At 39.6% G+C, this 25502-nt stretch overlaps 1 protein-coding gene across 1 annotated transcript in view; it reads right to left on the bottom strand.

The window, feature by feature from the left end:
- Positions 1-8816: 8816 nt before the first annotated feature.
- Positions 8817-25502, bottom strand: part of LOC103524569 — a 92851-nt gene continuing 76165 nt past the window's right edge. The window contains exons 5-9 of the mRNA XM_008489596.3: positions 22458-22536; positions 21055-21194; positions 16294-16461; positions 11813-12035; positions 8817-9371 (exon numbers count right to left, since the gene is read on the bottom strand). Of these exons, the coding sequence (XP_008487818.1) occupies positions 9170-9371; positions 11813-12035; positions 16294-16461; positions 21055-21194; positions 22458-22536 (812 nt within the window). The 3' untranslated portion in view covers positions 8817-9169. The remainder of the gene's footprint in view (positions 9372-11812; positions 12036-16293; positions 16462-21054; positions 21195-22457; positions 22537-25502) is intronic.

The raw sequence follows: 25502 nt of genomic DNA, 5'->3' as shown, positions 1-25502 counted from the left end.
GACTTGAAATCTGGGAATCTTTCACAATGAAGGCATAGAAAATAATAAAATTATCGTTAAGTATAACCCTTTTTTAACAGCCCTGACCTTTTATCTGATGTTGCCCGCTTATTTTTTCCGTTTTTAATGAGTAATTTCGGTGGCATTGTGTAGGTATACCATTCAATTCTTCGATGTTTATTGTTTACATGGGAGTAGGTTGGTCTGTTTTGACTCCTGATAGAAACTCCAGCGACTACAGTTACCAGTCCAACAGGATGCTGTAGTCATACCCCATATCATGCGCAACTATCTCTATTCAACGCCCTCATAATGACAATAATAGCCAGGCTCTTTGTACATCGCTGCCTGTATGTGTATACGGAATTATAGCTATGTCGTTCTGTAATTACATAATAAATAATATGTAGAAAGTAAAAATACTTACCTTTTGCTAAATTTTATGGCTACCTACTTGGTTGGCTAGGGTTGCTAAATGGAAATTACGTATTTAAGTAGGTAAGTAGTTGACCTGTTGAGAAAAGGAGAAACTTTAACCATATCTATTTATGTTGGTACATTGATGGGTTTTTAATCTTTTAATAATTGGCAAGATAACTTTACATGGGAGTAGGTTGGTCTGTTTTGACTCCTGATAGAAACTCCAGCGACTACAGTTACCAGTCCAACAGGATGCTGTAGTCATAGTCATACCCCATATCATGCGCAACTATCTCTATTCAACGCCCTCATAATGACAATAATAGCCAGGCTCTTTGTATCTGTGTGTACATCGCTGCCTGTATGTGTATACGGAATTATAGCTATACTGGCTGTATTGCATTACAAATAACCAGGTAGCAGGGTCTGAGAGAGGAAAGGTGACAGTACGATTTTCTTTTAGAATCTGAAGGTGGCGGGAAATCATAATCACCTTTTAGATAAAATTTGTTCTTTTATATTTTGTGGAATTATAGCTATATACTGGCTGTATTGCATTACAAATAACCAGGTAGCAGGGTCTGAGAGAGGAAAGGTGGCAGTACGATTTTCTTTTAGAATTTGAAGGTGGCGGGAAATCATAATCACCTTTTAGATAAAATTTGTTCTTTTATATTTTGTGGCCACAGCAAATCGTAAAATAAAATCGTCGGAGACACAAATAGGACCTGGACGATTTTGTTTGAAGAAGATCAAAATATTGACAGGACTGCCGAAGGAACAGTTTCCAAGACAAATCTTAGTATCTTAGATAGAGAGGAGAACCCAGAAAGACGAGACGTTAGGTAGCCAATGTTTTCTGAAGGTATAACTCTTGCACACTTAAATCATGAACAAAATGTTAACAAAGGAACAAAAATCCTTGACTTTCTCAACTTTTAGAGCCTGTTCACACTTGTCGTGGGTTTCATCCGATTTTTTCCCCGAATGTCCTGTAGGCAATGTAATTTAAATATGAGAGTGTTCCCACTACACATGACACGATTTTTTTCCCCGAACGACAAGTGCGAACGGGCTTTTATTCTCTTTCCTTTCAGGAAGACAAAAATAGTGGTCCTCCCTTGACCACCTTCCTTCCCCAGTAAAATCATCTAGTCCCATGCAGACCCCAGTCCCACCCCTGACATACTGAATCAGCTACCGTGACAAAGTAAAAGCGTTCTACCGAAACCTTACAGCTTGGATATTACTCATTATCGTCTGTTGGATATCTGCATCAGTCTAGCACAGAGTTATTTGCTGTAGGGATAAAAACTGCACAGAGGTGTGCTTACTGTAGGGATAAAATTGCACAGAGGTGCTTGCTGTAGGGATAATCCAAAAAGGAGTTTTTAATGATCCATCACAAAGAAGTGTTTTGTGATCAAAAAGGAACTGTTTTTAAAAATTCTTGTTTGGACCATTAAAAACTTTTTTGGGTGATTAAAAATTCTCCTACTGAAATCTCTCATGAAGTCATTGGTGAAATCCACCATTGTGCGTCACATGTGATAGTTTGCATTTGGGCTAACAGCGCAGTGAACGTTTTATTTTGTTAATTGACGATAACGACATCTATTGCGCAATTAAGAACTTACTATAAAATACGCCAGCGACAATGGGTTTATTGATGTTTTATAGTTGTCTTCTGTACCTACTTGGTTTTATCTTTCAATTTCAATAACGATTTTTTTAATTGCTACTTGAGAAGAAGTGATCAATTAATTTGTCCCAAGGTCGTTCATTTTACGACTGAAATATTGATAATTAATTAATTAGTAATAAGTTCTTGGGTACTTTGTGGTAATTAATGTGATTTTTCATTGATTTTCTGGAGAATCTGCTTCTGATTTGCCTATTCTTCGATTTCCTTTGATATATTCGTGACATTGGGAGTGTTAAGAGAGTTGTTTTAAGTTGATTATGTCGAAAGAAACAAGTTGGAAAATAGTTGATTCTTTATGATCAATGAAATTCATAATTCATATCAATAACACTCACTGGGATTTAACTGGGTTTTTATGTGTATCTCAGTTAACAGATAATGTGATTTTTCATTGATTTTCTGGAGAATCTGCTTCTGATTTGCCTATTCTTCGATTTCCTTTGATATATTCGTGACATTGGGAGAGTGTTAAGAGAGTTGTTTTAAGTTGATTATGTCGAAAGAAACAAGTTGGAAAATAGTTGATTCTTTATGATCAATGAAATTCACAATTCATATCAATAACACTCACTGGGATTTAACTGGGTTTTTATGTGTATCTCAGTTAACAGATAACTGAACTTGTGACCGGCCTTCCGAAGGACTCAAGTTGCTATTTTTTAAAATCAATAAAGTAGATAAAATAATATTCATAATTATATTTGTATCTTCCATTCTCCTTTTTAGAAGTTCGAAATTAATGAAAAATTCTTGTCTTGTTTCCGAGCTCAATTTGAAGAATGGATCTCCATTCAGGGAGTCGTGAGATTTTTCAAATATGTGAAGGTCGTTTGTTGACATTTCCTTTTTATTGTTCTACTCTTCTACCAACGATAGATTCTTTTTACTGTATTCTGCAATTTAAAACTTTCTGGGACAGAAAGAGGGACAACAGATCAGTCCAGGTGGACAGGTTCCTTTACCTTCTAATGGATATAGTGCATGTAAAGTGTCTTGGAAAATCATTTTTCCGCCAACAAGGGACAAGATCATAAAAATAGACTGAGGTTTAGGGCTTAGCTCAAATAAAATAACGGATCCTTTTCCCGTAAATATTAGAGGAAGTCGTAAGAAAGAGACTTAGGTTTAGGGTTTACCTCACATAAAATAAGGCAAGTAAAAAGCTAATGATAACGTTGACATTTCCTCGTGAGGTAAATCATAATCAGGCTGTACCTGAAGACATTCACCAACGTCAAGTGTAGTCACATTCTTGCATTCCAGTTCTTTCACTGTTCTCTTGGTTTTGATATGTTGTGACTTCTGAATAATATCAGGACGGGAAAAGCTGCGGAGATCTCCATGAAATGTTAGCATTTTTGGTCCAGCAATAGGGAAACTTATAATAATATGACCGAATGTGTACTTATATTTCAGTGATCTGAACAGTTAGTAAGTAAATTTAATAGGTGTGTCTCGAAATTACGACCTTTGATTTTCCAAGGTTCTATCTTAAAGGAAGTGGTTTATCATGAACAAGATTAAGAACCAATATTATATTGACCTATGATATCCTATTGATTCTGAAATTCTATTCTCTGAAACATTACCTCGCGAAATTAGTGCAAGAAATTTCAACCGTAGGGAAACAAAAAATCATGAACAAGATTAAGAACCAATATTATATTGACCTATGATATCCTATTGATTCTGAAATTCTATTCTCTGAAACATTACCTCGCGCAATTAGTGCAAGAAATTTCAACCGTAGGGAAACAAAAGGATACGGATTTTACAATCACTTCCTGGTCTATTGTTTGCAGTGTTGCCGCCGCCACCAAGCACGCGGTGTTGTGACGTGTGGCTTGCGCTAATCCGATCTGTCGTGACCAAGTTGTACGGATTAAGGATTAGTTGTGTTTTAATCCACCGCCGCGCGCACCGTGTTATACCGTCGGTAATCGTCACATCGGTTGTGTAATTCCTTGGAACAATAGTTCTGAACTTTGCAGTTAGGTGAATAACTACAGTTTTATGTTTTAGAACAGGGATTTCCAACTTTCTGAGGACAGTTTCTACCGTTCAAGCATTTCTTAAAAATAAATTAAACAGAAGAGAGGCATAATAGAATTCGAGAATGTAAGTCCCCATACATAGGCCATGGAATTTGGACATCTCAAACAAAAGTAACAGGGGTTTATTTGTTTATTAGCAAGGACAAATTAGAAGGTAAATGAAATGTACTGAGCAAAGTTTTCTGCTAATTGATGACAACTCATAAAGGTGAGAAGTTGACCACTTAGTTTGACGTGTGGGAATTTAGCTTCAATGAGAATTGTTCCTCTGTTTGTCTGTTTGGACCATTTTCCCAGCATAGCTCTTGATTTCTTGAACCCATTTCTCTCCATTTAATTTCTTGCAGAATGATTAGAATTTGTCGCATTGTTTTCGCGTTTTGATGAGTCCGTGTAATCATTGTTTTGTCTCATTTGTAATGAGCACTTTTCTTACTTTGCCATTTTCCTGCTAATTGCTTTAAATAAGACCAATTTGCGTATTCAACTTTCACCTCATTTTACAATACCTAGTACTTTTGTGTTTTCAATTTTCATAAATGATGCTTGAAAATCCTTGAAAAATCAAGTAACAAACTTAACATTTCATCATTTGAATATTGAAAAACCTTGACGTACGAGTACTTTTAAGAAATAAATTGGTGAAACCCAATTTTGAATTGTTATTATTTGTGACACAACTCAACGTTACCTGTCCTTGAAATAGACCAAGTCAATGTTTGTAAACGTCGGGCGTGTCTAAAACAGGAGTTTGTTGTTAAAGAGAGATCTGAGATATCAAACTTGACAATGTTGACGTAAATGTCTACAAATTTGTACACAAATGCAAGAAATTGCAAACAAAGGGCGAAATTATCACTGAGGACAACGTCACATCGGTTGTGTAATTCCTTGGAACAATAGTTCTGAACTTTGCAGTTAGGTGAATAACTACAGTTTTATGTTTTAGAACAGGGGTTTCCAACTTTCATGTGTATGCGGGCCACATGATACATTGGCAGGTAGGTATACTTCGCGGGCCACATACACAGGGGAGCAGGCCCGTATCCAGGATTTTCTGGGGGTGGATGCTCCATTTTCGGAGTCCATCCCATAGTGAAAGAGCAAAAATCAAGTCCGAGGGGGCCCACCGGCACTATTGTGGTTTAGATACTACATACCTACTCAGATCACTGGATTCAGTGACCTTTAGAGCACATCTGCAGCTGGTCCTGTATCTATCTTGCGTTATACTGTGGTCACTTCGGACATGTTGATTACAACTCGAGCTTAAGTCAAGGCTGATAACTCTCCTTGGCCAGTGGCCAGATGATTCTCTGGCTCACCTAACTGAGCTTCCACGTTGCTTAGGCTGCTAGGATAACTCTTGAGGAGTGTCTGCCCACAAATTCATTGCTCGTTACCTGAAAATGCTTCGTGGAATTAGTAAAGTTGCTAACTATGTAGAATTAGAAATCAATTGAAAATGTAAGAACACAAGTTATTTCGGAAAAGCTGTTTACAAAACAAATAGGTAAAACTCTTGAAGAGTGTCTGCCCACAAATTCACTGCTCGTTACCTGAAAATGCTTCGTGGAATTAGTAAAGTTGCTAACTATGTAGAATGTAGAACTATGTAGAAGAAACAAAATCAATTGAAAATGTAAGAACACAAGTTATTTCGGAAAAGCTGTTTACAAAACAAATACGTAGGTAAGTAGGTAGGTAAAAAGTATCTGAATAGTTTCAACATCTACATAGGTACATCTTTTATGTACTCAAATTTTGTTTATCGATCTTCTGAGCACTCTCAGATTTCTTCACTCATTATTGAGTTAACGTTTATTTACGTTGCTCCAAGTTTTTTCCATGCCAAAAAACTTAATTGAAGATTTGCATATTTTCACTTATATTCTGCTTCGTGGAATTAGTAAAGTTGCTAACTATGTAGAATTAGAAATCAATTGAAAATGTAAGAACACAAGTTATTTCGGAAAAGCTGTATACAAAACAAATAGGTAGGTAAAAAGTATCTGAATAGTTTCAACATCTACATACAGCTTTTATGTACTCAAATTTTGTTTATCGATCTTCTGAGCATTCTCAGATTTCTTCACTCATTATTGAGTTAACGTTTATTTACGTTGCTCCAAGTTTTTTTCCATGCCAAAAAACTTAATTGAAGATTTGCATATTTTCACTTATATTGCCCAATGTAGTCTGCGGAATTTCAGTAACATGTGAAATTGCCAATCAGTCTTATTTTGCTTGGCATTAACATTTTTATGGTTTGTTTTTGGGAAACAATTTTCCTCGTTTCGTCTTGTTTAGAATGTATTCCTTGTTTACTAGAATTTGCACATGTTGTTTGGATTCTTCATGTCAGAGATGATCAACGATTTCTTGGAATTAAAGTGAATGACGACAATGAACTGCATTTTATGGTTGTTTAGAATGTATTCCTTGTTTACTAGAATTTGCACATGTTGTTTGGATTCTTCATGTCAGAGATGATCAACGATTTCTTGGAATTTAAGTGAATGACGACAATGAACTGCATTTTATTAGTTGAAAATTCCATTCTCTCAGAATCCTGTTCATGTCTTGAGCTCAAAGCTAACACACTGACACTCGATTAACAAACAAACCTTTCAAGATCTTTATTATCCTTGAACTTCAGTATAAATGATTATGAGCTATAAAGAGTTCATGTCGATCATCTTGGTAAGTTGGTAGAGGTACTTGGCATTCATGTGCTGACAGAAACCAGTTGTCTTCTCACTTTCAGAATTTATTTTTTCGCTCGGTGTGTTTCCTATTTGTAACCGGAGCTAACATAGATTGGTTTGTGTATGGAGTGACTACAGTGTTTGTTGATCAACTGATCGGTACCGGTACCGGAGTCCATTTGAAGAGATTTATGAACTATATTCCGTGTGGTTACATTATTTTAATGTCCTCGCATTTATCACTAGTCTCGTACTAGAATAGATTATACCTTGTTTATCCTGAACAAGGTTTGTATGGTGCTATTGTCCTCTCTCTGGGTCTCAGAGTCAATACTAGTGAAACAATAAGTTCTATCTGGAAACGTGCCTACCTTTTCATGAAGTGATTTTCTCCAGGGAATCGAATTTGGGTATTAATACCTCCCTTCTATGTATTATGTGTGTCATCAATTCATCATTTAATCCAAGCAATGTACTTTGTTTTCAACATTATTTATAAACCTGAACGCATCCATAGCTACTTTACATAGGTAATTATGGTGATTGCAATTTTATGTCATCTGTTACAAACTTACGTGCCTACCTTTTCATGAAGTGATTTTCTCCAGGGAATCGAATTTGGGTATTAATACCTCCCTTCTATGTATTATGTGTGTCATCAATTCATCATTTAATCCAAGCAATGTACTTTGTTTTCAACATTATTTATAAACCTGAACGCATCCATAGCTACTTTACATAGGTAATTATGGTGATTGCAATTTTATGTCATCTGTTACAAACTTTGGATCGCCCACTTACGATATAACACAACTTCTAAATACCAAGTGTTCGGTATTTATATTGATTCTGGGACCCAGAGACCAGAGAGAGGACATTAGCATCACAAACGTTACATGCGTGGGTGGTAACCGGTTAACACCTGCTCCGGAAATCTGGCCTACATCCTACCAGAGGCTTAGAGACTGCGTAGAGACCGATTTTGAAAATTTGGACCGATTGCAATACTTTCATTACTAGTATAGCTCCGCTATACTGTAGTAATAGAAAGTAAAAAAGAAAGATTGTGTTTAAGCTTGAGTTTAAGTTACATCTATTGCCAGCAACGATAGCACGTTGGATGTACCATCAGTTGTTAACGAATCGCTGAAGTTAAGCAACGCGTGATTGGTTTCCAGATGGGTGACCGTCTGGGAAATCGCGTGCTGGTGGATTTTCTAGGCCTCACTCAGACTGGGTGAAGTTCATGTGAGGAGCGGGTAGCCTGTGGCTTAATGTAGTAGAAACCCCCGTTACGAAAAACCTTACACAGTATTACCTAAGTATGTAGGTTAGTGGCGTAGCGTCCATGTAGGGCGTGTATGGCGGCCATACACTCAAAAATTCCACTCAAATACCCTTAAATATTGACTTTAAATAATTATTGTACAGTCGAACCTGGATAAACGAGAACCCAAGGGACTAGGTCATTTTTCTCGTTTAAAGAGGTTTCTCGTTTAAGGAGTTTCTCGTTTAAAGAGGTTTCATATAACTTTTTCTCGTTTATAGAGGTTATTAGTAGAGTCGAATAGTTAAGTAGACACGTTCATGAAATGTACCGACAAATTTAAACAAGTTAGAACAATTTCTCGTTTAGAGAGGTCAGAAAAATCCAAAACGCAACACATTAATGTGTTTGTGCGCATACATTTCTGCGCATTTCGTTCTGCTCCTCCGCAAACGTGCTTGCATACTGGCGCTACCTAGTGGACGAAAAAAACAACTGCGTAAAGTCTGACGTCACATAGCTTTGAACTCTTTCATTGGCCCGAAAATGAAGGGGATTTGAAAATTTCTTGTTTATCCAGGTTTCTCGTTTATCCAGGTCTCGTTTATCCAGGTTCGACTGTATTCTTATTAGATATATAATATATATTGTGATAGAAATTAGTGTCCGCCCTACACTTGGAGTTAGACCACGCTACGCCACTGAGGTAGGTACACCTTTGCTTTTTCCCTCATCCTCCTCGGCTTATTTCTGAATACAATTTCAGCATAACTGTGTTAATACGTTATGCCCCTAGATTCGTAGATTCTTATAAGCTCTTTATGTTTAGCTTATAAGCGGTTATAAGCGTAAGGGCTGTTTGCCCTACATCCAAACTTCAGAGTGGACTTTTTGTGTTCTGAGTCAAGCATATGCCCCTAAGTGCATCGTTCTCAATCCCTCAACACCCAGTCCTACTATCACTTCGCGCGGGGCGAGATCCTCTCACTGCGGGACTTTGAGACCCTTAGGCGTGTCAAAGTTTCCCCGAGTACTGCGAGCCGAGATGCGAGGACGGCCGAAGCGTAACTCCGTTCTTGTGATGCCCCGGGGCGGAGTAACGCGAGCCGGGCCGAGAATGCACGATCGCATAGTGGTCGGAGTTGGTCGATATGGAGCGGGTTGAGTTCATTGTGGAGCCGCCCGAGGTGTAGCCTGGCTTGCCGTTCAGTGAGTATCTGCGGGAGAGAAGGGATAGTATTATGGGAGTGTTGAGAAAAGTGTCGGGCAGGGCGAGTAAAACGGCTTCGTTTGGAAAGTGCTACAGAGGGTTCGGGTTCGTATAAGCTCAACCCAACTTTTAGGACTATTTGCCCCTACATATAAGCCTTAAAGTGGGCTTTTCGTGTTCGCAGTTAAACAATTTAACGGAGTTTAGGGTTTGGGTTGAACCCAATTGAAATTTCCTACATAATATCAATTTTACGTGGTTATTGTTAGTTTGGTTTGATATTGGTTTAACTTAACCCGAGTGCAAGGGTCATGCTAGTGCTCTGATTAAGAATTAGCTGAAATTGCATTTAAGTATAACAGGCCCCAAATTATTACAATAATATTACATTAGTAGAGGATTATTTTTATTTGTTGAATATTCTTTTTATCCTCGGATCCAAAGGTCACATTCAAAATTACATTGAGAGTTAAAATTTTGGCATCTAGGTACGTCTGTACGAGTATGTTTAGCCGTTCAGTGAGTATCTGCGGGAGAGAAGGGATAGTATTATGGGAGTGTTGAGAAAAGTGTCGGGCAGGGCGAGTAAAACGGCTTCGCTTGGAAAGTGCTACCAAGGGTTCGGGTTCGTATAAGCTCAACCCAACTTTTAGGACTATTTGCCCCTACATATAAGCCATAAAGTGGGCTTTTCGTGTTCGCAGTTAAACAATTTAACGGAGTTTAGGGTTTGGGTTGAATCCCAATCGAAATTTTCTACATAATATCAATTTTACGTGGTTATTGTTAGTTTGGTTTGATATTGGTTTAACTTAACCCGAGTGCAAGGGTCATGCTAGTGCTCTGATTAAGAATTAGCTGAAATTGCATTTAAGTATAACAGGCCCCAAATTATTACAATCATTATTACATTAGTAGAGGATTATTTTTACTTGTTGAATATTCTTTTTATCCTCGGATCCAAAGGTCACATTCAAAATTACATTGAGAGTTAAAATTTTGATATCTAAGTACGTCTGTACGAGTATGTTTGGTTTTCCACATTACTCCTAAAACGTGCTTTGTATAATCCTAAACCAAAAAAGGCTTTTCTTACATATTTCAAAAAGAGAAAGCTGTTTAGGAACAGGCTGATCTAAGTTGATAGGTGGTATTCCTAGGTTTTCCTTTTTCCAGTGGGTCAAATCCATTATAACTTTTTAGTGTTACTAGTTATTCTTTTCAACCTTCATAACCTGGGTGTTATGCGAGCAGTTATGTTCAAGACATCGTGCCAAAGAATACGGGCATAGCGATCATGCCAGCCTCTGGAAAATAGAAAGCCAGGAGCAGCTTATATCCTAAAGCCCAAAGGTGTGTCCACAAATAGTCGACCAGCCGTCGACTATGTGTGGACTGTGGACACATTTGAAGGTATACAATCTGCTTCTGGCTTTCAATCTTTCCAAGCGGATGGAATGGACACTACAACCGTATTCTCTATAATCTTAAAGTGCAAGATCACCTTATCTTGGGGTGTTTTCTGATGTCCGCCTTATTTTTCGCCTGAGCTGGCGCTCCCGTTTTTCTTGAGTAAATACTGAGGCGTAGACCGACCAATGCTGCACACAACACACAATCGGAACAGAAAATATTTAATGCTGAGCCTCAAAATGTGGCGAACAATTTTTTTTTAAGTTGTCGATGTCTCCAGAAAAGGCTATCAGCAAGAATTTAGCCTTTCAGCTTTCAGTCCGAAAACGCTTTGATCTGATGTCCGTTGTCACTTTTATCTGATGTATCAAATTAGCAAGATCGACTTTATTGAAACAACGGCCTTTTCCTCTTATTCTAATAGGTATTTTGTTCTCTATTAAACCTATCTAATACGAGCATTCTAAGTAGGTATTAGGTCATTATTTCAGAAATGGTGAAAAGGGCATCAGTCGAAGATTGGTTTTTCAATGGGAGGATAGCACATAGCAGGATAGTTTCAAAATTTCAAATTCAAATAGGTACCTAAAATATAAAGCACAAGCTTTTATTGAGAACGATAAAATCAAATTGTATGAACGCCTGGAATCAACTTGTGTATGCAATGTGCAACACTATACCTGAGTTTATCATTGCGACGCGGATAATATGATGCAAACCCTGTGTAAACTGGATTCGTGTTTTTTATAATTTCACTACCTACCTAAATTCAAAAGCGTCTATTGATTAGCATCAACTACAAAAATTGTTTTTCCAGCTTTGTAGTTTCTCCAGTAGATGTCATGTTTGTTGAAGTTTCCACAGTTTTTACCCCCCTCCCTCCCTCTTGACGCAGAGTGAGCGTAGAGAGTTGAGCTCACTCCTACGTGACGTAGGAAAGAAAATAGGCCTTATAAAAATCCGAGTTCTTTTACTAGCGAAATGACCGAGGAATGCCCTTTTCACCCTAAAAAACCTCTTCGTCCCCGCACTCACCTCGAGCCATACTGAGACCCATGCCAGCTCCTATACGGGTCATAGTCCTCAATAATGGACGGCTCCTTCTCTATAACCTCTGTCCTCGCACAAGAACAAGTCATAGCTGAGCACAGGAACACATTGATAATGAGCATGATCAGGAACATCAGGCCGAATGCGATACAGAGGTACATCAGCCAGGCTGGAGTGATGCCGAACTCATCGCATGACGCTCCCACCACTGGAAATTGACAAAATGGGACAGAATTATTACAAAGCAACCTAAGTGGCCGAGTGGGTATCACATTCGGCTTGCAAGCAGGAGACCCCAGATTCGATTGATTTGTAAGATAACAGTGGGTCTTTTTTTAAATTTGATAAGCCAGCCTTGTTAGCTTGGTGAGTAGAGCGTTTGCCTTGTAAGTGCTGGAGTAATGCCACCCTGTCTATAGACAAGCACAGTTCATTCATTCCCAGCTGATCTTGTGATTTATTATAACCAGCCCGGGGCGGCTGTTCAGTCCAGCCTTGGACTTGAAATATACTTTGGTAGCGGCCTTGTCATCAAGTGAAAATAATAACACAGGTAATGCAAAATACTGTAATAGCTATGAGAGATTTATGGCTGCACATACTCGTTGTAGGTAACTTTGGACTGAAATTTATTGATTTTTTAACTTCTATTTTGGATACATAGTTGTAGGTATACATACCTACTTAATATAATGAACACCTACATTCCTACACTGCGTACAGGGTGGCTCGTTTTTCTTCTTCTTCATTAGTTTGCCATCACTGTATTTTTAGTGACGCTAGTTTTACCCTCTCTTCCGCGACAAGCTACTCGCCTAGTCTGAGTGGGACCGGTAAAAACTAGAAGCACGCATTTTCCAAGTGGTCACCCGTCCGGATACCAACGACGCGCAACGTTGCTCAACTGAAGTGAACCATGGATAAAACTGGCACATTCAACGTGCTATCGATATCACCGCATTGGTGTTTCTTTATTTTTTACTAGTGGTTGACCCGTCCTTTGTACGGGATCAGCGTGGCATAAGAGTCATAACTTTGAGGTGCTGCCATTTTGAATCGGGATGGAATATGACAAATAGCCTATGTCACCCTCAGTACTCTTCTCAACAACCACAAAAAATCCATCAAAATCGGTCAAGTCGTTTTTGTGAAAAGAGGACAACAAAAGGTCCATTAGAGTAACAGCGCCGTAACAGACAGACATACATGTACATGATTCTGTGTATGCAATATGCAACAATTTAGTCGAATTTCGCGTTATTTTCATAGTATAACTTCTCGCTGTTTCTTATTTTCAAAAAAATGTTATATCTTTTTCTACGTTTCTATTGAAAATTAAAACGATTCTCTACTTTTATTTATTAGGATGACTTTTCCTCTAGCAATATATAAAAACTATTGAAAATTAAAACGATTCTCTACTTTTATTTATTAGGATGACTTTTCCTCTAGCAATATATAAAAACTCTCTCTCTCTCTCTCTCTCTCTCTCCAATTTTTCAAAGGACAAACAACAACCCCACCACCCAGTACAACTGTTCAATTGCCTCAAACTGTATTCAAAGTTTTTAGTTCTTCTCTGAAACGCAACCGAAAGTTTAAAATTTTCACGAGTTATTATGTATGTTGTTACCTCATACCCATAAACTTGCTGGAAATTTTAAACCTTCTCGGAAATGCTTCACCTCAAGCGATGCAACATGCCATCAACAGAGTCGTAAACTGACGGAGATCCATATTTATGGGATCCGGATTTTAGGAGCCCCATATTTATGAGATTGTAAGGCTCCATATTTATGGGATCGATATTTTAGGGGCCCCATAGAGGGTAGGAATTAATCTTGTAAAACGGACTTTGATAAATTTAATAAAGTCTTCAAAAGGGTTTCTCTTAGACCCCGTTCCCTTTAGTCGTGAGTTCCATCCGATTTTTTTTTTTTAATGTCCTGTAGGCAATACGATTTAAATGAGAGTGTTCGCACTATACACAACAAGATGCATTAGGGGGGAGAGAAAAAATGTCGAGACTTCGCAAAACACATTGATGGGGGTTAAGTTCCATATTTTCTTTCGATACCTTTCTCTCAACCGTTTACCGTTCCAAAAATACCTCTTCTTGGGCTCAGAGGACCCTAAAACGAATACGTTGTATTGTACCAATCTCAATCCGTTACATTATACATGGTTCTCTATACATAATGTAATGGAAAGTAAAAAGCGGGGGTTAAATGGACGAGAACACCTGAATGGGATTACGTACCAGGATGAAGGGTATAAAATTTCAGAGCTCATGTGCTTACCCTTTTTCGTCAATGAGGGGAACACTGCTGTTTTTCTTGTTGAAAGCAAAGCAAGACTTGACGCGAATGCCGTACGTTTCTGAAATCAAAAGATAAGGCGAGAGCGTTAGAGAGCTGTTTGTGATGATCCCAGCCTAGTTAGCTTGGAGGGTAGCGCGTTTGCCTTGTTAGAGCTAGGTCGCGGGTTCGATTCCCGCCCGGGGCGGGTTTTATCCTGAAAGATAACGTTCGCTCTCGGAACGGCTGGCTTTCTCCTATCCTCACTTCTTTCTCTTCGTTTTCGCGACGAAAAGAGTAGCGATCAGTGGCAGTAATAAAGGTAAGTATTAAGGTGTTTCCGCACATAGTCGACCGGCCGTCCACACTTCCTCGATAACATAGATTCATCTCGTCGATTGACGGACGGTCAATCAACAATATCAACATCAACAAGGATCAACAGGGTTGATCCAATACCTACATAACAGTAGGAAAAATATTAGCACAGAAACTTGTAATGATGTTACGTATTAAAATTATGACTTGACAAAACACAAAGCAGTATTTTCTTTCTTTAACGAACAAGAATAACAAAGACACATAACGTTCCAATAACAATCATAATAGATTTTTTTTTCCTGACGACACAAAATGTCCTTGTAGGCAATACGATTTAAATGAGAGTGTTCGCACTATACACAACAAGATTTTTTTCCCTGACGACACAAAATGTCCTTGTAGGCAATGCAATTTAAATGAGACTGTTCCCACCACGCAGGACGCGATTTTTTTCCGAACCACAAATGGGAACGGGCCTTAAGACCGCCGTGTTTGGACACCCTGAAGTGTGCTGTGGTCTTGACATTGGTTTCACATTGCGTGGGTCGCCGGGTTCGAAAGGAAACGCGGTAATTTGATCGTGTGGGATGGTCAAGGCCAGCGTATCAATGATCTGACAGACACCAGCAGAACCAATATGAACCATAATATTCCGTAGAGTCTAATCTGGAAATTAGGAACTGTAGCAATCTGTATACCTGTGTAACCTGTAACCTGTGGCATAATATTTTGTGTGAGCTGTGTAGGTGTATCTACAATCGAGAGTATCTACACTTTGGAGCAAAAGGATTCACTTGAAAGCAAGAATCTTCACTCGAGAGCAAAATTTTCGGAAAGAGATGTACAATTCACTGAAATAGTAGGTAGTACCTAATCCATTCGGAAATTCGAAACTGTAGCATAAAGGTGCGTTTTCACCAACGCGACCTCTGTCGCGCGACGTGACCTGTTTCACTTGCAACATTTGTCGCGCGACGTGACCTGTTAAAAATTAAAGCACTCTCACTCATAATAAGGAACAAACTAAAATGAAGAGTCGCGCGACACGTTTCCACTGGCATTGCTACGCGACATTCCTTTGATCCGGACCGACTTTCATCGGATAGAAATCGCATGGTCGCAAGACTTTTTCTCGTGTCGCGCGACACGTTTCCACTATGCGACAAAAGTCGCGTTGGTGAAAACGCACCTTAATATTTTGTGTGAAATGTGTAGCTGTAGGTATCTACAGTATTCTACAGTCGAGAGAGAGAGAAAAAATGCCAAGTGAGGTCTACAGTTCACTGAAGCACAGGTTTAGCCCTGGTTTTACTTGACATATGTATCTGGGGAAGCGATAACTGGAAAGATTTAGCTAACCAATTTAGTTAACCAATAGACCAACTGGTTACTTAGGTCAGATTTCAAACTCAAAGAGCAGAAAAAATGAGGAACTAGGGAATTTTTCTTTTTCTTTTACGACTTCTAGATCCGGAGATAAAGCGATTTAACCCTTTCACCCCGACTTATTTTAGGAAGAATCTTTTAAATTTTCTCATCACGCATTATTATTTGGGCTCTAAATAAGACCTCTACAACGTTTCATGTCCTTCTTGGAATATGCTGAACAAAAATCGACCTGGAGACAAAACCAGACAAGTTAGCTAAGTGAATTTTAACGACGTCTAAGATCACAAAGGAAACGTTTAAAAACACTGAGAACGGAATTTTTTCGATAGGTCTGGGATGATACCTACATCCCATTTTAAAAATCATGTTGCTGTGAGACGTATTGTCCCTTTAGGAGTGAAAGGGTTAAAACATACCGGTAAATCTTTTTCAACCTGAAAAGGCTCTGTTTCTACTTACTCGGTTGCTCGCCAGGTTGCAGCACAAACACACTCGTGCTGGCCATCAGTACACCTTCATCAGGTGGGGTCTCACTGTAGATGTCCTTGGGTGGTAGCTGTTGAGCCTGGGGGAAGCCAGCTATCTGATAGTTGAATGAGGAATCACAGGGGATCTCTGGACAAGAACCTGGGAATGACGAAACGGATTAGTTAGTGAGCAGCCACAAAGGCGACCATAGATCATGGACCATTGACCCTCGCCGAGGTTAAGCAGTCAAGTTTGACACTTCGAGGGTAGGCCATGAAAATACCTATTTAGGTAGATATTTAAGTTAACCCCAGCCCCACACCAAGACCAAAATGTTACATGGAGACTTACTGTAGGGTAAGTAGGGTTAGTTAATCCTCTACAAGATATCCATGGACAATACCTAACGAAAATTTATTGAAGATCGCTCGGTTCTTCCAGCTTGGTTAGGAATCATCTTAACTCCAATTCACAAAAAGCCCACTCCGAGGCTTAGGTACGGCTGAAAAGGTCCACCTGTCAGGTCCACCTGATAGTGAGCGGCTGACCTTAGGTCTTGGGCAAACAGCCCTAAAGGATGGGTTAAGCTTTAAACTACGGGCTAAAAAATTCCCGGAGGGACGGACCCAGCTTGTTTTCTGTTTTCCTATCTGCATATCTTTCGCAATTTTCTTCGTACCCTCCTCCTTCTCTCCTCCTCATCCTCTCATGCTTCTACTTCTCCTTCCTCCATTAGTTCTTCTTCTCCTGATTCGTCTTCTTATTCTCTTTTTCCTCTGATTTCTTCTCTTCCTCCTCCTTTTTTCTCTTCTCCTCCTCCTTCTTCTTCTTCATCGCCTTCTTCTCCTCCTCCTCCTTCTTCTTCTTCATCATAGCCTTCTTCTTCTCCTCCTTCGTCGTGATAATCTCAAAGTCATCACACACCCCGCTTCCATCAGCTTCTGGCAAATAAAATCACCATAACATCAGCGATTCCTTTCTAGCGTAACGAAATACAATGGGAGCTTCGAGGATACAAAAGAATTTCCCATTCATTTTTCACCGTTTGGAAAAGCGCTCGAGAGTGGGCGAGAACAATGCTCGGTTCTCACGCTGAAACAATGAGTCAATTGAGTAGCGCTGGTGAGGTGCTGAAATGTGAGTAGCTCCTATTATGTAGGTACGGAGTAACTATGTGCCTACTGAATTGAGTACATACCTATATGAGTAACTGTGTATGTACTGAAGTACCTAGCTATATACATGAGTAACTATGTAAATTCTGAATTGATGATGTGTAATATTATTGAATAAAATGATATTACATAAAGCTTATCTGCCTACAAAGTAATCTGTGATGTACCCACTTACTGGGATGCTGAAGACTGGCTTTACTAAACAGGTGGTAATACACAAAAAGCTCAATCTGAGGGCTAAACAGCCCTAAAGGATGGTTAAGCTTCTCCGACTCTACTAAACGGATGGTAAAAGGACTAAAAGGTAGGGTTTTATAATTTTATTGAATGTTCGTACTCCTGTAGTAAGCGTCAGATTCAATTTTTTCAGAAGACCGAATGAGCCAATCTGCGTAATTCGTGGAGTCAAAGATATTTGGACCATAAATGACATGAAATGGGAAGATGTTTTGATGGTAGCACTGATCATAATTTAGAATCACAATGAATAATTCATTGTTTGTACTCTAATTGTGTAGGAATAAATAATTATATTTTATTTGTACATGTATACCTACCTAGTATACGGAGTATACCTATAGGAATAGTAGGTGTAGGTGTAATTACCTACTAATGTGGTACCTAACATTCTAAAAATAACGGAGTGAATCACTGCATGGCTGATCTTGTATTGGGCATGAAATATGACATGCCAAGCTAACCTACCTTACCTTCCTACGGTGCACACTACATAAACGGTCAGTTCTGTGCAAAAATAATTGAAGTTACTAGGAGTATAAAATTATCGGAAATTCGGAACCATAAGTACCAAAAGGTACAAGAACATTAGTCTACAACTCTACATTATTAGGTATACTGTCCAAAATTCTATAGGTGTAATATATTTTTCATGTCAAAATAATATTATCTAGTTATGTTTGTAGGTATTTAGACATTTTTTTATTTTGTGTCTCTGTGTCTTCTCCCAACAGTAAATGGGTTTCTTCAAAATTGATCCCAAGGGCAAAAGACGAACCCTTTCTTTACCCTTGAGTCCTTATACACAATGTCTGTAGTTATAGCCATAGCTATCTATCTAGTCTGATCCACTCGACCCCAATATACACAATGTCTGTAGTTATAGCCATAGCTATCTATCTAGTCCAGTCTAGCATATAATATGTATTAGGTATATGAGGACCAAGTTCATTATATCTCTGAGGAATTTGAAGATGGGCTGACCCCTGACATAATCTCCTGAACTCCTGGTTAGACTAGAAGACATGCAGGTCTCATAATGAAGTAACCAAAACGTTGATTGGTGATGAATGATGAGCTGTATATCAACCATTAACCTGTTACAAAACAGTTGGGAGGAACTGTTGGGGTCGAATGGAAGAGATCATATGCCCTTAGGCACACTCAATTTGTCAGAAGTAAAGGGTTTACCCTACCAGCCCTGTTAGCTTGATTGGTAGTGCGTCTGCCTTCTAAGAGCTAGGATTTTTACCTTGGTTTCTAAAAAAACCAAGCAAAGTGATCGACTAAGTGACAGAGAATTAGAAAAAACCTCACTTCAGGAGAAGAGCAGAATGGAAATTGATGAGAATAACCTGGTTCTCACCGAGCATTCTAATAGATTTCCCTGTTTTCCCATACAAACGACCGACGTGACACCTGCTTGCAAATTGTTTTAGACATTTTTCTTTTAACCTGACATGTAAGCACGTTTTTCCATTATTTTCTTAGGATTCTTGTTGCCAACATTGTTAGTTCGAGAAACACTCTCGGAATTTTTCTGATGGTAAAAAAAAAGAAAAGAGGAGAGGAAGAAGAAGAAAAAGAAGAAGGAGGAGGAAGAAGAGGAGGAGAAACTGCTGTGAACATTACACAATTTTCTATCATAAATATAATTATGGTAAATGTTCCCCGCCAAGTCAGTTGGTATAGCACCAAAAAAAGTTGGGAAATCTTGTCTGAGTTACCGAACTTGAAAAACGTCTTGGAAAAAACTGACAGAAATGACAGAGGTGATTTTTCTCCAGACAGCCCCCAGTCAGTACTGGACTTAACACAAGTTCTGTTATGTAGCGCCTACTCTCTCTCAACTCAGACACAGAAGCGCATTGGAATTTTTGTTAGTGGAGATGCCAGTTTCACCTCCTAGACTTTTTGTCTCTCGAGTACCTATCTACATTCAAAATGAGATGTTTTCCTATTCACTAATTAACATTCAAATTCTACTCTCTCTTCTCCTCCTCCTTCTTTTTCTCCTCCCAATTTCTTCTCCTCCTCTTTCAATGTTTTTTCTTTCCTTTCTTATCACCATCCTCCTTCTCTCCTCCTCATCCTCTCATGCTTCTACTTCTCCTTCCTCCATTAGTTCTTCTTCTCCTGATTCGTCTTCTTATTCTCTCTTTTTCCTCTGATTTCTTCTCCTCCTTTCTTCTTCTTCTTCTTCTTTTCCTCCTCCTTCTTCTTCTTTTCCTCCTCCTCCTTCTTCTTCTCCTCCTTCTTCTTCTTTTTCTTCTTCTCCTCCTTCTTCTCCTCCTTCTTCTTTTTCTCCTCCTCCTTCTTCTTCTTCCCCTCCTCCTCTTCCTCCTTCTTCTCCTTCTCCTCCTCCTTCTTCTTTTTCTCTTCTTCCTCCTACTTCTTCTTCCCCTCCTCTTTCTTTTTCTCCTCTTTCTCATTCTTCTATACCTCATTCTTTTCATTATCCTTTCCTTTCCCTTTCTCCTTTCTCCTCCTTCACACTCCTTCTCTTCATTCTTCCTCTCTCCTTACTGTCCTTCCTCTATTAGTTCTTCTTTCTCCATTTTAGTTCTTTTCGTTAGTGGAGATGCCAAATACACTTCCTAGACCTTTTTGTCTCTCGAGTACAAAACGAAATGTTTTCCTTTCGTCATTCCTTCTCCTCCTCCTTTTTTCTATTCTCCTCCTCCTTCTTCATCATAGCCTTCTTCTTCTTCTCCTCCTCCTTCGTCGTGATTTCAAAGTCATGAGTCATGACACACCCCGTTTCCATCAGCTTCTGGCAAATAAAATCACCATAACATTAGCGGTGGGAATGACGAAACGGATTAGTTAGTGAGCAGCCACAAAGGCGACCATAGATCATGGACCATTGACCCTCGCCGAGGTTAAGCAGTCATGTTTGACACTTCTAGGGAGGCCATGAAAATACCTATTTAGGTAGATATTTAAGTTAACCCCACACCAAGACCAAAATGTTACATGGAGACTTACTGTAGGGTAAGTAGGGTTTGTTAATCCTCTACAAGATATCCATGGACAATACCTAACGAAAATTTATTGAAGATCGCTGGGTTTTTCGAGCTTAGTTAGGAATCATCTTAACTCCAATACACAAAAAGCCCACTCCGAGGCTTAGGTACGGCTGAAAAGGTCCGCCTGTCAGGTCTACCTGATAGTGAGCGGCTGACCTTAGGTCTTGGGCAAACAGCCCTAAAGGATGGGTTAAGCTCCTACGAATATACGAACCCCAGCCCCTGTATTGGCTGACACTTACCTTTACAGATAGCAATGTCACATTGGAAATGTAGCACGAACCCCAGCCCCTGTATTGGCTGACACTTACCTTTACAGATAGCAATGTCACATTGGAAATGTAGTTGGGAGTCCTCTGAGAATCTGAACATGGATTTGAGAGTGGCGTCAGCGTGACCCTGTTTGTTGTCATATTTGAACGGAGTAATCACTTGAGGGTTCACAGGACATCTGGAAAAGGTAAACATGACAATTTCACAATACATTTCTCTTCAGCAAAGATTCAGAATAGGTACATTTCTCTTCAGTAAGGATCTAGATACAATATTTACTATCCTATTCTTCGTTGGGTGCGGAAGAGCTCACTGCGTTGGGTGAGAATCCTGCCTTCCAAAGCATTTGAAATGTGGGAAGTCAGCCTAGTTAGTTTGGTTGGTAGCGCGTTTGCCTTGTAAGCACTAGGCCGCGGGTTCGATTCCAGCCCGGAGCGAACTTTATTGCAGGCAGGTAAGGTTCTCTCTCGGAACGGCTTGCTTTCTCCTATCCTGTACTCCTTCTTTCTTTGATTTTGGGATAGGACCTCAGTTGTTACAGTTCCATCAAACCTCTTAAAGGGTTATGGGGGGTGAGGAAGTACCCAGGTACTCAAATGCCGGTTCGATTCCCGGGCCGGGTCGAAAAATTTGACGAACTCAAATGATTTGAAACTATACGGCTTCGAATCATTTGAGGAAATAATGTACGTAAATGGGTATATTATACATCATATACAATGTACGTAAATGGCTATATTATAGACTTGAGTGTGAGGATTTATTATTTGTATTCAACTCTACTTGTACGCAAAAGCATTTTATCCTCTCCTTTTGAATTCTGCCTCAAGTCTCGTTTTATAGGTTCCAAAAAAGAAAATTTTGATTGAAAGCAAGCAAGGCAGAAAAGGTGGGATCAGATATAAAACGGATACCTATCTATTCAGGCGAAAGCTAAAAGAAATAGACGCAGGAGGGAGATGAAAATTCAGGTCAAGATAGAAGATATCAAGAATATCAAATTTTAAACAGAAAATAATAAGAATACACCTATAAACTTCAACGAAAATAGAAAGTTAAAAAAAACGGGGGTGGATAAGAATATATAATCTTAAACGGGAAAATATGGCGTGAACATCACACAACTTTCTGTTTGCATTAGGGGGGAGAGAAAAAATGTCGAGACTTCGCAAAACACATTGATGGGGGTTAAGTTCCATATTTTCTTTCGATACCTTTCTCTTAACCGTTTACCGTTCCAAAAATACCTCTTCTTGGACTCAGAGGACCCTAAAACGAATACGTTGTGTTGTACCAATCTCAATCCGTTACATTATATGTACATGGTTCTCTATGCATGATGTAATGGAAAGTAAAAAGCGGGGGTTAAATGGACGAGAACACCTGAATGGGATTACGTACCAGGATGAAGGGTATAAAATTTCAGAGCTCATGTGCTTACCCTTTTTCGTCAATGAGGGGAACACTGCTGTTTTTCTTGTTGAAAGCAAAGCAAGACTTGACGCGAATGCCGTACGTTTCTGAAATCAAAAGATAAGGCGAGAGCGTTAGAGAGCTGTTTGTGATGATCCCAGCCTAGTTAGCTTGGAGGGTAGCGCGTTTGCCTTGTTAGAGCTAGGTCGCGGGTTCGATTCCCGCCCGGGGCGGGTTTTATCCTGAAAGATAACGTTCGCTCTCGGAACGGCTGGCTTTCTCCTATCCTCACTTCTTTCTCTTCGTTTTCGCGACGAAAAGAGTAGCGATCAGTGGCAGTAATAAAGGTAAGTATTAAGGTGTTTCCGCACATAGTCGACCGGCCGTCCACACTTCCTCGATAACATAGATTCATCTCGTCGATTGACGGACGGTCAATCAACAATATCAACATCAACAAGGATCAACAGGGTTGATCCAATACCTACATAACAGTAGGAAAAATATTAGCACAGAAACTTGTAATGATGTTACGTATTAAAATTATGACTTGACAAAACACAAAGCAGTATTTTCTTTCTTTAACGAACAAGAATAACAAAGACACATAACGTTCCAATAACAATCATAATATTATGCCAGAGTGAAATCTGAGCAATTGATTTTCTCGTTAGTCTGAGAAGAATAGAGGCATAGAGAGAGGGCTTTACATAATTCATTTTCTTTTCTTCTTGAGAACTGCCTCTTCATATATTCCCCTGTTGACTTTTTCTTATCTAGCCTAGTTACCTTGGAGGGTAGTTCGCCTACCTTGTAAGCACTAGATCGCGGGTTTGATTCTCGCCCTAGGCGGATTTTGTCCTGAACGGATAAGGTTCGTTCTTGGAACGGCTGGCTTTCTCCTATCCTGTCTTCTTTCTCTCTTCGATTTCGGACCTATAAAACCTTGGCAATTACTGTTCCCTCTATCAAACCTCTTGAGTTTTTTTTTTTATTAAGAAGTTTGATAGAGGGAACTATAACTGCTAAGGTCTTATCGTTCCGAAAGCGAAGAGAGTAGAAAGACAGGATAGGAGAAAGCCAGCCGTTCCGAAAACGAACCTTATCCGTTCAGGACAAAATCCGCCCCCGGGAGGCCATCGATCTCAACCTTTTGCAACTGATGTTATGGTCTGTGAAGAGGGCAAGGAAAGAAAAACCTTTCAATTTTATATTATGCCCTTTTTATCTTCCTACCTCAATCATCTCTTCCCTACATCCCTAGCTGTTTCAATGAGGGGAACACTGCTGTTTTTCTTGTTGAAAGCAAAGCAAGACTTGACGCGAATGCCGTACGTTTCTGAAATCAAAAGATAAGGAGAGAACGTTAGAGAGCTGTTTGTGATGATCCCAGCCTAGTTAGCTTGGAGGGTAGCGCGTCTGCCTTGTAAGAGCTAGGTCGCGGGTTCGATTCCCGCCCGGGGCGGGTTTTATCCTGAACAGATAACGTTCGTTCTCGGAACGGCTGGCTTTCTCCTATCCTCACTTCCTTCGCTTCGTTTTCGGGACGAAAAGAGTAGCGATCAGTGGCAGTAATAAAAGTAGGTATTAAGGTGTGTCCACACATAGTCGAACGGCAGTCGATCGATGTCGACTGAACCGTCCACACTTCCTCGATAACATAGATTCATCTCGTCGATTGACGGCCGGTCAATCAACAATATCAACAACATCAACAAGGATAAACAGGGTCGATCCAATACCTACATAACAGTAGTAGAAAAATATTAGCACAGAAACTTGTAATGATGTTACGTATTAAAATTGTGACTTGACAAAACACAAAGCAGTATTTTCTTTCTATAACGAACAAGAATAACAAAGACACATAACGTCCCAATAACAATCATAAAGTTATGCCAGAGTGAAATCTGAGCAATTGATTTTCTCGTTAGTCTGGGAAGAATAGAGGCATAGAGAGAGGGCTTTACATAATTCATTTTCTTTTCTTCTTGAGAACTGCCTCTTCAGATATTTCCCTGTTGACTTTTTCTTATCTAGCCTAGTTACCTTAGACTAGAGGGTAGTTCGCCTGCCTTGTAAGCACTAAAATCGCGGGTTTGATTCTCGTCCTAGGCGGATTTTATCCTGAACGGATAAGGTTCGTTCTCGGAACGGCTGGCTTTCTCCTATCCTGTCTTCTTTCTCTCTTCGATTTCGGACCTATAAAACCTTGGCAATTACAGTTCCCTCTATCAAACCTCTTGAGTTTTTTTTTTATTAAGAAGCTTGATAGAGGGAACTATAACTGCTAGGGTCTCATCGTTCCGAAAGCGAAGAGAGTAGAAAGACAGGATAGGAGAAAGCCAGCCGTTCCGAAAACGAACCTTATCGGTTCAGGACAAAATCCGCTCCGGGAGGGCATCGATCTCAACCGCAAGTGAAAACAGGTGACGTCGCGCGACATTGTCGCGCGATTTTGTCGCACGACAGAGGTCGCGTTGGTGGAAATCCACCTTTAGATCTTTTCGTTAGTGGAGATGCCAAATACACTTCCTAGACCTTTTTGTCTCTCGAGTACAAAACGAGATTTTTTCCTTTCGTCATTCCTTCTCCTCCTCCTTCTTCTTCTTCTTCTTCTCCTCCTTCTTTTTCTCCTCCTCCTCCTTCTTCTTCTCCTCCTTCTCCTAGTAGTTCTTCTTTCTCCATTTTAGTTCTTTTCGTTAGTGGAGATGCCAAATACACTTCCCAGACTTTTTGTCTCTCGAGTACAAAACGAGATGTTTTCCTTTCGTCATTACTTCTCCTCCTTCTTCTTCTCCTCCTCCTTCTTCTTCTTCTCCTCCTCCTCCTTCTTCGCCTTCTTCTTCTTCTCCTTCTCCTCCTTCTTCATCACCTTCTTCTTCTGCTCCTCCTCCTCCTTCGTCGTGATCTCAAAGTCATGACACACCCCGTTTCCATCAGCTTCTGGCAAATAAAATCACCAGAACATTAGCGACTCCTTTCTAGCGTAGCGAAATACAATGGGAGCTTCGAGGATACAAAAGAATTTCCCATTCATTTTTCACCGTTTGGAAAAGTGCTCGAGAGTGGG

The sequence above is a fragment of the Diaphorina citri genome, unplaced genomic scaffold (assembly GCF_000475195.1).
Source record: "Diaphorina citri unplaced genomic scaffold, Diaci psyllid genome assembly version 1.1 scaffold105, whole genome shotgun sequence".
NCBI lineage: Eukaryota > Metazoa > Arthropoda > Insecta > Hemiptera > Psyllidae > Diaphorina > Diaphorina citri.
This window is presented reverse-complemented; position numbering and strand designations above follow the sequence as displayed.